Here is a 13,728-nt window from a genome sequence, read left to right on the forward strand (position 1 = left end):
TCGCTGTGCCTCGGCAAGGTAGAGGTCAGTACGCCAGACTACAATATCACCCCCCTTATCGGCGGGTTTAATAATAAGGTTAGGATTAGTGCGGAGGGAGTGGAGAGCAGAGCGTTCCGAAGGAGTGAGGTTGGAATGGGGACATGGTGCGGTGAAGTCGAGACGGTTGCTGTCCCGTCAGCAGTTAGCAATAAAGAGATCCAGAGCAGGCAGAAGACCAGAGCGGGGTGTCGATGAAGAAGAGGAGGGTTGAAGACGGGAGAAGGGGGGTCATCGGTGGGGGTGGAAGAGTCCTTGCCGAAGAAGTAGGCTCGGAGACGGAGACGGCGGAAGAAAAGTTCCGCATCGTGGCAAACACGGAACTCGCTGAGGTGTGGGCGAAGGGGGACAAAGGTGAGACCCTTACTGAGAACAGAGTGTTCTGCCTCCGAGAGTTGAAGGTCGGAGGGGATGGTAAAGACCCGGCACGGATGAGAGCTGGGATCAGAGGGGGGAGGGGGGAGGCTGGTGGTGTCAGTGGAGAGGGGAGGGTTGGGGTGAGAGGAAGATGGAGCCTCTGAGGGCCCAGGAGTTGACGGTGGGATCTGAGGAAGATGGGGCTGCGGAGTGGTGGTGGGGGAAGGGGAGACGGGAGTCACAATAGCAGCACATAAAGACCCGGCCTGGAGTTCAAGGCTGGAGTCGCAGTTGGTGGTTGCGCAATCGATACATTTAAGAACCAATTTAAAGTTTCAGAACTTTAGCAAAAACTTGACAATTGTTTATTAATGAACTATTAGCATTATATTGGATGTTTCTGACCTATATAACCATATAACAATTACAGCACGGAAACAGGCCATCTCGATCCTTCTAGTCCATGCCAAACTCTTACTCTCATCTAGTCCCACCAACCTGCACTCAGCCCATAACCCTCCATTCCTTTCCTGCTGTCCAATTTAACTTTAAACGACAACATCGAACCTGCCTCAACCTCTTCTGCTGGAAGCTCGTTCCACACAGCTACCACTCTCTGAGTAAAGAAGTTCCCCCTCATGTTACCCCTAAACTTTTGCCTTCTAACTCTCAACTCATGTCCTCTTGTTTGAATCTCTCCAACCTCAATGGAAAAAGCCTATCCACGACAACTCTATCTATCCCCCTCATAATTTTAAATACCTCTATCAAATCCCCCCTTAACCTTCTACATTCCAAAGAATCATTCCCTGATTAGCCAAAACCAACATAATTTACATCCAGCCCTATATAACCATCCTAGGCGCCTTCTAACAATGTCCCAAACCTTTTTTCAAATTACTTCTACTACCCATTCAAACTCTCCTCTCCTCTCCACCATTGTCTGCAACTTTGCTCTCTCTTCCCCTTTCCTTTCTTATTCTCTACAAAACCCTCCATGCCCTCTTGTCTACCCCCAATCTGTACTCTCCACCCAATCCATCTGAACTCCTTGCAAAATTCCCCACCGTCTTATCCTCTTTCAACCACTCCAAATCCATCTCCTCTACCCAATTTCCTCTACTGCCTGATTTATTCTTACCTCTTGATCCACTCTACCCTTCCTGCTTTTCTTTCTAGCCTTTCCACTCTCCTTTCCATCTCTAACCGTCCCCCAGACCCCATCTTCTCTATCCACTACTTCACTCTAATCCACTCCAACCTACATTACCTCCCACATGCCTCAATTCACTCTTCAATAAATCTCCCCTGGAAAGAAAAACTCATCTTGGAATCACAAGTCTAATGTCAGATAAAATTAGATCCTTTAACAGATGTAGGTATCAGACTCTGTATTTCACTGAGAGTTATTTGGGTTTTAGCACGTCTCAGAGTCACAATGAACTTCGTACAAAACAATGGCAAAATATACACTGTACAGCATTTCTCATCACATGTTCCTTATAGCCTCTGTGCACTTACTTGTCATTTACACAAAAGATTCAGAAGAAATTTTAGACCTAACTGCATTTGATGATGAGATTTTATATTAAATTCCTTCTTGTAGCATACACAATGTTGTCCTGCTTGAAATCATTTCGAGCCTGACTGCTTTCTCTGTCTCTACTAATATCATTTAATTGAAGAACAAGGGTTAGAACAGACAGATGGGTTCTGAATTTAATATCACATCTGAAGAATGACACTCCTGCAATGTATTACACAAGAATCTGTCTGGATTTAGTACTCAGATCCCATATTAGAGCTTGGAAACTTTTTAGAGTGTGGATATTAGATATTATTTTTAATCTTTTAGTCTTATAAATGACTGAAAAGTAATTATTGTAGCAATCAAGCAAATTATCTTAAGACTCATCAGCTCAAACATTCCACCATCGTCAGAGCATTATTAAGCAAACACCAAAATCTCAAAGGTTTCATGGATCTATGGAATTCTTCATTCCTCCATTCCTGATTAGCTGGGTGACAGAAAAGGAGAGTGCAAAAGTGGCAGAAAATTATTGAGTTGAGAACAAGCAAAATCAAGAGCAGTCCCATTCTCCTATAAGTGTACGTAGATGCGTTTAACACCCCAAGAGCAGTCAAATTGATTCTCAGACTCTGGCCTTCAAAGAAAATAAATGCATGTAGATTCCAATCAGTAATGCCAATGAAAACAACAATGCCACTGAAAATTTTCAATTATGACAGCAAGTGAAATGACCAATCCTTAAAAATGTTCATTAAATTTTACAATTGGTGAGGTTTCAGGAAGGCAACATTCATTAACAGGAACCCCAACAATATGGGTCATGCCTTTTCTTGATGCTTCCATCAGGGAGAAGGTGCAATAGCCTAGAGACCTACACCTCAAGGTTCAACAGCAGCTCCTTCCTGACTGACATTATGTTCTTGAAGTGATCTGAAAAATCTTAATACTAGCTTGGACTATAGACTAGTGACCATTCTGTACATCAAAAGTTTAAAAGGAGGAGATTTCACTCAGGCCCATTGCCTAAGTAGAAAAGGGAGTGGTGGGTTACGGCAGCATAATAGAGCTTTGACCAGTGATCAATCTGGATATTGAAAGTTTGAGAGGAGGAGATTTCACTCATGTCCACTGCTCAAGTAGAAAAGGGAGCAGTAGGTCACGGCAGCATAACAGAGCTTTGAGCAACAACCAATCCGGACATTGAAAGTTTGAGAGAAGAAACATAGAACATAGAAATCTACAGCACTTTACAGGCCCTACGGTCCACAATGTTTGCCAACTATGTAAGCTGCTCTAGAAACTGCCTAGAATTTCCCTACTGCATAGTCCTGTATTTTTGTAAGCTCCATGTACCTATCTAAGAATCTCTTAAAAGACCATACTGTATTCGCCTCTACCACCATCACTGGCAGTGCATTCCATGCACCCTCCACTCCCTGTGTGGAAAAACTTATCTCTGACGTCCCCCATGTACCTACTTCCAAGCACCTTAAAACTATGCCCCCCCCCCGTGTTAGCCACTTCAGCCCTGGGGAAAAGCCTCTGACTATCCACACGATCAATGCCTCTCATCATCTTATACACCTCTATCAGGTCACCTCTCATCTTCCGTCACCCAAGTAGAAAAGGCAGCAGTGGGTCACAGCAGTGTAATAGAGCTTTGCCCAGTGACCAATCCGCATTTGAGATTGATTAATAAGAGCAAATTAAAGGAAGACGGGAAAGCACGGCGGCTATCATTGTAGTGGACAGAGTCATAGTGATGATCTTGAGGCTTTAGCTTTTCGAAGCTTCAGTGAAGAGAGGTTTCTGTCAGGGAAGGCAAATAAAGAAAAGCTCCAGGTTAAGTTATTTTTTTCCCCTTCTTTACAGTATATCTGCTCAGTTAGGACAGTAGAAATGTCAGGCAGGCTAGCGGAATGCATCCAGCTGCAGTTTCTAACAATCTGTGTTAAGATGTGGAGCTGGAGCTGGATGAACTCCGGATCATTTGGAGGCTGAAGAGTGATAGACAGGACATATAAAGGGGTAGTTACACACAAGGTGCAGGGCACAGGAAACTGAATGACAGTCAGGAAGGGAAAAAGAGTTAAGGAGCCAGTGCAGAGTACCCTGTGGCCATCCCCCTCGACAACATGTATATCACTTTGGATACTGTTGCAGGGGGAGGGGTTGACCTAACAGAAACACTGAGTCTGGCTCTGTGACTTAGAAGGGAAGAGGGGGAAAAGAGGCATGCTATAGTGATAGGGGATTTGTTAGTTAGCAGAACAGTCAGGAGGATCTGTGGGCAAGAACGCAATTCCTGGATGGTATGTTGCACCGAGGACATCTCATATCGAGTCCTCGGCATTCTTGCAAGGCAGGGCGAAGAGCCAGAGGTCATTGTCCATGTAGGTACCAATAACATGGGTAGGACGAGTGAAGAGGTTCTGCATCGGGAGTTCAGGGATTTGGGTGCTAAGTTAACGGGCAGGACCTCAGAATTGAGGGTTGTGATCTCAGAATTGCTACCTGTACACATGCTAGTGAGGCCAGAACGAGGAAGATTATACAATTTAATATGTAGCTAAGGGGTTGGTGTAGGAGGAAGGGCATAAGATTTTTGGATCATTGGGCTCTCTTCCAAGGAAGGTGGACCTGTACAGAAGAGACAGTTTGCACCTGAACTGGAGGGACACTAATATCCTAGCAGGAAGGTTTGTTAATACTGTACGATGGATTTAAACTAGAGTTGGAGGGGGATGGGAACCAGAGTTCCAGAACAGTTAGTGGAGAGGTTGTAGAGGCAAATGTTGGTAAGACCTCATGCAAAGTCAGAAATCAAAAGGTTGAGCATGGTGCAACTAGTGTCCTGAGCTGCATTTATTTCAATGCAAGAAAAATGTTAGGAAAGGAAAAAAGACACGCCAGAGGCAGGAAACATGTTCCCAATGTTGGGGAGTCCAGAACAAGAGGTCACAGTTTAAGAATAAAGAGTAGACCATTTAGAACGGAGTTGAGGAAAAACTTTTTCACACAGAGGGTTGTGGTTCTGTGGAATGCTCTGCCTCAGAAGGCAGTGGAGGCCAATTCTCTGGATTCTTTCAAGAAAGAGTTAGATAGAACTGTTAATGATAGCTGAGTCACGGGATATGGGGAGAAGGCAGGAAAAGGGTACTGATTGTGAATGATCAGCCATGATCACAGTGGATGGCGGTGCTGGCTCGAAGGGCTGAATGGCCTACGCCTGCACCTATTGTCTATTGTCTATTGAAAGGCAGAGGAGCTCAGAGCATGGATCACACCTGGAATTATGAGGTTATAGCCATAAGTGAGACTTGGTTGCAGGGAGGCAGGACAGGCAGCTCAATATTCTGGGGTTCCATTGTTTTAGACATGAAGGAGTGGGAGAAATTAAAGGATGAGGGGTGGCGTTACTAGTCAGGGGCAATGTCTCAACAGTGCTCCATCACCACAAACTGGAGAACAAAACTAGTGAGGCGTTACGGGTGGAACTGAGAAGAAAGAAAGGTATGACCATCTTTATGGGGCTATATTACAGACCGCCCAACAGTCCTATGGATTTAAGGAACAAATTTGTAAAGAGATCGCAGACTGTACAACATCAGGTTGTTATTGTAAGTGATTTTAACTTTCCACATATTGACTGGGAATCCCATACTGTAAAAGGGCTAGATAGGATAGAGTTTGTCAAATGTGTTCAGGAAAGTATCTTTCATCAGTACACAGAAGTCCAATGAGAGAGCATGTGATACTGGATCTGCTATTAGGGAATGAGACAAGGCAGATAACAGAAGTTTGTGTAGGGGAACACTTTGCATCCAGTGACCACAATGCCATTTGTTTCAAAGTAAATATGCTAAGAGTTAGGTTTGGTCTGAGGTTTGAGATTCTAAATTTGAGAAAAGCCTGTTCTGCTGGTATCAGAAATGATCTGGCAAATGTGGATTGGGATAGTCTGTTTTCTGGAAAAGATGTACTTCGAAAGTGGGAGGCCTTCAAAAACAAAATTCTGAAAGTAAAACTTTCGAAAGTTGAAAGATAACAAGTGCAGGGAATCTTGGTGTTCAAAAGAGACTGAGGCTCTGGTTGAGAAAAAAAAATGAGGTCCATAGTAGGTATAGGTAAGTAGGAACAAATGAGGTGCTTATGGAATACAAGAAATACAAAAGAACGCTTAAGAAAGAAATCAGGAAGGCTAAAAGAGGGCAGGAAGTTACTCTAGCCTACAAGATGTAAGAGAGTCCTAAGGGACTCTTTAGGTATGTTAAGATCAAAAGGATTGCTAGGGACAAAATTGGTCTTCTGGAAGACCAGAATGGTAATCCATGTGTGGAGCCAAAACAGATGGAAGACATCTTAAATGCATTCTTCGCATCTGTTTTAATTCGAGAGATGGATACAGAGTCTATATAAGTGAGGCAAAGCGGCATCAACTTCATGGACCGTGTACAGATTACAGAGGAGGAGGTATTTGCTACCCTAAAGCAAATCAGAGTGGATAAATCCCTAGGGCCTGACAAGGTGTTCCCTCAGATCCTATGGGAGGCAAGTGCAGAAACTGCCAGGGCCTTAGCAGATATATTTAAAACATGCTTAGCAAACAGGAGGGATACCAGAGGACTGGAGAACAGCCAATGTTATTTCACTGTTTTGAAAAGGCTCTGAACAGAAATCAAGAAATTATAAGCCAGTGAGTCTGACATCAATTGTGGGAAAGCTATTGGAAGGTATTCTAAGGGACCGGATATATAATTATTTGGATAGACATGGACTGATTAAGGATAATCAGCATGGCTTTGTGCGTGGTAGGTCATGTCTAACCAATCTTATAGAGTTTTACAAGGAAGTTACCAGAAAAGTGGATGAAAGCAAGGCAGTGCATGTTATCTACATAGACCTTAGTAAGGCATTTGACAAGGTCCCGTAATGGAGGCTGGTCAAAAAGTTTCAATCAATTGGCATTCAGGATGAGGTAGTAAATTGGATTAGACATTGTCTTTGCAGGAGAAGCCAAACAGTGGTCGTAGATAGTTGCCTCTCTTGACTAAAGGCCTGTGACTAGTGGTGTGCCACAGGGGTCTGTGCTGGGTCCTTTTTTGTTTGTCATATATATCAATGATCTGGATGATAATATGGTTAATTGGATCAGAATATTTGAGGATGACACCAATATTGGGGGTATAGCGGACAGTGAGGAAGGCTATCATGGCTTGCAGAGGGGATCAGCATCAGCTGGAAAATGGGCTGAAAATTGGCAGATAGAATTTTATGCAGAAAAGTGCGAGTTTAGTCATAGTCGTACTTTATTGATCCTGGGGGAAATTGGTTTTCATTACAGTTGCACCATAAATAATAAATAGTAAACCATAAATAGTTAAATAGTAATATGTAAATTATGCCAGTAATTTATGAAATAAGTCCAGGACCAGCCTATTGGCTCAGGGCGTCTGACCCTCCAAGGGAGGAGTTGTAAAGTTTGATGGCCACAGGCAGGAATGACTTCCTATGACGCTCTGTGTCGCATCTCGGTGGAATGAGTCTCTGGCTGAATGTACTCCTGTGTCCACCTAGTGCATTATGTAGTGGATGGGAGACATTGACCAAGATGGCATGCAACTTAGACAGCATCCTCTTTTCAGACACCACCGTCAGAGAATCCAGTTCCATCCCCACAACATCACTGGCCTTACGAATGAGTTTGTTGATTCTGTTGGTGTCTGCTGCCCCAGCACACAACAGCAAACACGATAGCACTGGCCACCACAGACTCGTAGAACATCCTCAGCATCGTCTGGCAGATGTTAAAGGACCTCAGTCTCCTCAGGAAATAGAGACGGCTCTGTCCCTTCTTGTAGACAGCCTCAGTATTCTTTGACCAGTCCAGTTTATTGTCAAATCGTATCCCCAGGTATTTGTAATCATCCACCATGTTTTTGCACTTCAGTAGGACCACCCAGAGTAGGCCTTACACAGTGAAGAGTAGGGCACTGAGAGGAGTGGCACAACAAAGAGATCTGGAACTACACGGCCATAACTTGTTGAAAGTGGCAACACAGGTAGATAGGATCATAAAGAAAGCTTTTGGTACATTGACCTTCATAAATCAATATACTGAGTACAGAACATGGGATATTATGTTGAAGTTGTACAATACAGTGTGGCCTAATTTGGAGTATTGTGTGCAGTTTTGGTCACCTACCTACAGGAAAGATGTAAACAAGGTTGAAAGAGTGCAGAGAAAATTTACAAGGATGTTGTCAAGTCTGGAGGACTCGAGTTACAAGGAAAAATTGAATAGGTTAGGACTGTATTCTTTAGAACATAGGAGACCAAGAGGAGATTTGACAGAGGTATACAAAATTATGAGGGGTGTTGATAAGGTAAATACAAGCAGGCTTTTTCCATTGAGGTTGGGTGGGACTACAACCAGAGGTCATGGACTAAGGGTGAAAGGTGAGAAGTTTAAGAGGAACATGAGGAGAAACCTTCACTCAGAGGATTGTGAGTGTGTGAAATGAGCTGCCAACACAAGTTGTCCACGCGAGCTTGATTTCAACATTTAAGAGAAGTTTGGATAGGTACATGGATAGTAGGGAAATTGAGGGCCATGGTCCCTTTTAGGTCATTGGGAGTAAGGCAGTTTAAATGGTTTTCAGTATGGACTAGATGGGCTGAATAGCCTGCTTTTGTGATGTACTTCTCCATGACTCTCTTAATACAGTACAGTATTTTCCTCTCTCAATCTTGTACTACTGTTGCAATGGTTTATTTTAAAGTTTATTTTTTGTGTAAGTTATGCATAATTTATATTAATTAAAATTTATGCTAACTAATTTTGTGCATGTTATGTAATGTACTGTGCTGCTGCCACAAAATCCTATATTCTTGGCATATATAATCTGTGTATGTATGTCTATGGCAACAATAAATTTGAATATGAACTTGATATTACCTGATAGTAGAAACTGATCCTATTTACTTTGGAAAACCTTTAGAGCAGGGGGTTCCCAACCATTTTTATACCATGGACCAATACTATTAAGCAAGGGGTCCACGGACCCCAGGTTGGGAACCCTTGCTTTAGAGGACCATTTACCAAGCTGGTATTTCAGAAAATGGCCAAGAAAGCTAGATATGCAGCATTTTCCATTCTGGATTATTCAATATTCATTTTACATCTGTAAAAGTATGCAGAGCACAATCCAATTTCTAAAGCAAAAAGCTAAGGTGGGCTCTTTCACATAAAGTGGACTGATACAGAACTCCAATGTGACCAGAACAAACCCTTACATTACTTTTGAAAACTGTAATTAAAACTGGAGATGCTTCAATTCTTAGATAAAAACACACAATGTTCAGCAGGTCAGGCAGAAACCGTGAAGAGCGGATGAGAGATAATACTTCAGGTTTTGATGAAAGATCATCAACCTGAAACATTACAGCCATTTCTCCCTCTGCTGATATAGAGAATTCTGCTAAGATATCCACCACTGACTATTCTTAAATTTCATTTGTACAATATATAAGTTTGCTGATGACACAACAATTGCAGGCCGTATCTCGGGTAATGATGAGTTTGAGTACAAAGAGGAAATTAAGAACCTGGTGGCATGGTGCAAAGATAATAACCTATCCCTCAATGTCAGTAAGACAAAGGAATTGGTTGTTGACTTCAGAAGGAGTAGCGGACCGCACGACCCAATTTACATCGGTGGTGCGCAGGTGGAACAGGTCAAAAGCTTTAAGTTCCTCGGGGTCAATATCACAAATGACCTGACTTGGTCCAACCAAGCAGAGTTCACTGCCAAGAAGGCCCACCAGCGCCTTTACTTCCTGAGAAAACTAAAGAAATTTGGCCTGTCCCCTAAAGCCCTCACTAATTTTTATAGATGCACCGTAGAAAGCATTCTTCTAGGGTGCATCACAACCTGGTATGGAAGTTGTCCTGTCCAAGACCGAAAGAAGCTGCAGAAGATCGTGAACACGGCGCAGCACATCACACAAACCAATCTTCCGTCCTTGGACTAACTTTACACCGCACGCTGTCGGAGCAGTGCTGAGAGGATAATCAAGGACACGACCCACCCAGCCAACACACTTTTCGTCCCTCTTCCCTCCGGGAGAAGGCTCAGGAGCTTGAAGACTCGTATGGCCAGATTTGGGAACAGCTTCTTTCCAATTGTGATAAGACTGCTGAACTGATCCTGACCCGGATCTGGGCCATACCCTCCAAATATCCCGACCTGCCTCTCGGTTTTTTTGCACTACCTTACTTTCCATTTTTCTTTTTTCTATTTATGATTTATAATTTAAATTTTTAATATTTACTAATTTTACTATTTTAAATATTTAATATTTGTAATCCAGGGACTGTGAGGCACAGAATCAAATATCGTTGTGATGCTTGTACGTTCTAGTATCAATTGTTTGGCGACAATAAAGTATAAAGTATTTACATTAGCCTTCAATATACTACTAGACCTGTGCCTATTTGGATTTGGAGAGGAGAAGATGGTGGCGCGACGCAGCTCGTAGCGGCCACTCCGGTGGTGATGTCTGCTATTTGTCAAGTAGGGTGCCATGCACAATCCTGATTTGATGGAGACGGATGTGAGAGCATGGAAGAACATCTGGCGAAACTTCTGAAATGTCTGCTTCGCTGCTGCTGCTACTGTGTGGTCTGAAATCTCCGGAGAGGAAGGCCCCAAGTCCTCGGCTTTGCTTGTTGCTCGGCAGCCGGGGCGGGGTCAAAGCGCTCGGCAGAGGATGTGGTGCTCAGTGTCGAAGGGCTGGTCGGAGGCTCGAAGTTTTCGGACGGACTCAGAGTCCGCTGCGGTCGGGTGCTTTCAATGGTGCTGCATCAGCAAGGTTGCGGCACTTGGAGGTTCATGACAGGGAGAGTTTCTCCCTTCTGCCGCCTGCATGAGATGATGAGGCTATCGGGACTTTGAGACTTTTTTTTTACCATGCCCATGGTGAAGGGTGAAGCACCTTCAATTACTCCAAAAGACTGAGGTTTGGTAAAAATACTGAAAGGCTTTTATTCGCTGTACAATACGACCTCCACAGTGAGTGTCTGCCCCCGGACTGAGGGGGAGGGGCAAGACGAACACCTTTATACAGGACTCTGTGGGAGGAGCCACAGGGGCAGTCAGCAGAGGGGTGTGTTCAGACAGGTAACCGAGTTACAACATATATACATGGTTTACCACACATGGTGTGCTCTTTATCAAGTTATGGTATTGCTTTGCACCGTTGTAACTATATGTTATAATTATGTGGTTTTGTCAGTTTTAGTCTTGGTTTGTCCTGGGTTTCTTGTGATATCATTCTGGAGAAACATTGTATCATTTTTTTAATGCATGCATTTCTAAATGACAATAAACGAGGACTGAGTGTCCTCATAATCTAATCTAATCTAATTTTCAGGGTACCAAAGTGAACAAGCAATTAGAAAGTGGAAGAAAATAAAAGATTCATGTTTATATATAGAATCTTTCATGTAACTGAATTGTGATAATTGTTTGAACAAACTTCACCTGCTGGAAATCTGAGGGAAAAGTAAAGCATATTAGATACTAGATATAGTCAGAACAGGGAGCAGTGGAGAGAGAACAGAGTTAAAGTCAAAGATCTTTCCATAGAACCCAGCTAGTTATTGGGCAATTGTTCGTATTAACACCGAGTAAGTTCTGACAAACAGCAAAACTGCAATAACTAAATCTGTTTTAGCTATATCATTTGTAGGCTAAATATTACCCTCAACACAAAAAGGAAGTATTGGATCCTTTCTGTCTACCTCAAAGGGAAAGTAGACGGATCTTCATTTCAACATCTCATTCAAAGATGGCATCAATGCAACTTGCTGCATATATCTCAGATTTCCAGTATTTGCATTTTTAACATAAAAAAGCTCAAGCACTGGAGTGACACTTGGTAAACCCACAATTTTTTGAACAAATGCTAGAAACTGACCCACACCTGAAAACTAACATAATCACAAAAGATAGGCTTTGACCCAATCCTTGCAAAAAGCAAAAAATTAGTTGTCTATTACCTTAATCATTTTAGCACCTTATCACACTCAGCTAATCAGAACCAGCAAGCAGGGACAAAATCTACAGTCCTTTTCTAACTGTTCCATTTATCCATTATTGGCTGACTGTACACTCTCATTCAGTTTTGTTTCTCTCTCAGCTCTGAGATATCCAAACACTGGTTTAGTATTAGAAAGATCTTTTCTCAAAAGGGCTAATTACATAATTAAGGTGCAAAGTGAGCCCCTCTGACTATTGAATTGCCACAAAGGGCAGCCAAACAATACCCAGTGAAGAAATTCTATTACAGGTATTGAAAATCTAATTAAAAATCATCACGAGCAATGTGCAATAATGTATTCTTTTACAAAATGCTTGTCTTAACCTTGTTAAGTGGACAATGGATCATTGCAATAATGTGGTGAATTGAGCCTACAGAAGTGTAGACTGAACTGTTCCATATATTGTTTCCATTGTCACGTCATTTTAGGGAAATTAATTTGCAGCTGACCAGATGCAACAATTAAATAATTAGTCCCATCTGGATTTGGACTATATTGAATCAGGTTTGAACTGTTTGATGCACTAGTTTCACGCCATATGAAAGCTCAGTAAAATCTATTTCTAATTTCCACAAAATTGCTGTTCAAGCATACACATGTATAGACATAACATTCATAACAATTGGTAGTTAATACGTATAGAAAATGGCAAGAGCCTTTTGGATATGCTCCCTCATAACAGCCTATGTCAGTGATTAGGCCTATTTTACATGAACTCAAATAACCATCCTATTCAAGATTTACTCAATTTAGAATACCAAATGTTTATTTGAGATTTAAACCACTGGGTTTATTGGCATTCTCCCTTACCTTTCATGTTCAAATTCCTGCAGTTTCTGGCGTCCTGAATAATTGTTCTATTTTTTTTAAAAGCTTTCCTTCTCCCTTCTGTTGTCTGTGCTTTTAGCTGAATCAGGCTGGAACATTTGTGGCAGTCACAGTGTAGTCACGGAGTTTTACTTGTGCTGCTCTCTTATTTCATCCAGGATATCATTATGTGAAAGCACAGCCCCTACGCTGAGTCATTAGCTTCAACGAAGCATAAGCTCTTTACATTTCATTTCATTTTTCACAAATTCAATATTTAGTTCACTTTACAATGGCTAATTTCTACTCCAGCATTTGAAAATTTGGAAGGTATATAATGCTTTGCAATTCTGCATTTAAATTATTATTATTTCTGGAAATTTTTCAAGCATGTAAAGGTGTTATTTCTGTACAGTGCAAGTAAGCACTTTGCAAATGGGGGAGGGGCTTTGTTCTTCAAGCTCCTAGTTAAAGCTATATTACCATTCTTTTATTATTCTACAGCAATCCATATTCAGAAAATCATTTTAATGCCCATTCATCCATAATGTAACAAGTATGGTAAAATAGTAGTTACATTATAGGATTAGTAACATGTTGGACTAATAATCTGAATTCATGACTTTGAATTCCATCTGGGCATAAATTTATGAACTCAATAACGATAGCTCTGAAACTACTAGATTATTGCAAAACCCATTTTATCCACTTACGTCCTTCGGGGAAGAAATTTGGAATCAGGCATCAGTTTGAACACCTAGATGGTACTACTTTCATTCCATATAAAAGTTCAGTAAAGTCCATTTTAATCCTTCCACAAAACTATTGTGTAAGCGTATACAGACTTAATATTCATAACAATTGGCACATGATATGGAATATGGCATGA

General features: G+C 41.9%; 1 protein-coding gene across 2 annotated transcripts in view; it reads right to left on the reverse strand.

The window, feature by feature from the left end:
- tmem117 (transmembrane protein 117) overlaps nucleotides 1-13,018 on the reverse strand; it is a 461,344-nt gene extending 448,326 nt beyond the window's left edge. The window contains exon 1 of one of the 2 annotated variants that reach the window (XM_063057677.1): nucleotides 12,843-13,018. In XM_063057677.1, the coding sequence (XP_062913747.1) occupies nucleotides 12,843-12,849 (7 nt within the window). In that variant the 5' untranslated portion in view covers nucleotides 12,850-13,018. The remainder of the gene's footprint in view (nucleotides 1-12,842) is intronic. The other variant, XM_063057674.1, reaches the window with a different exon arrangement.
- Between the last annotated feature and the right edge of the window lie 710 nt (nucleotides 13,019-13,728).

Source organism: Mobula hypostoma, chromosome 9, assembly GCF_963921235.1.
Source record: "Mobula hypostoma chromosome 9, sMobHyp1.1, whole genome shotgun sequence".
Classification (NCBI taxonomy): Eukaryota; Metazoa; Chordata; class Chondrichthyes; order Myliobatiformes; family Myliobatidae; genus Mobula; species Mobula hypostoma.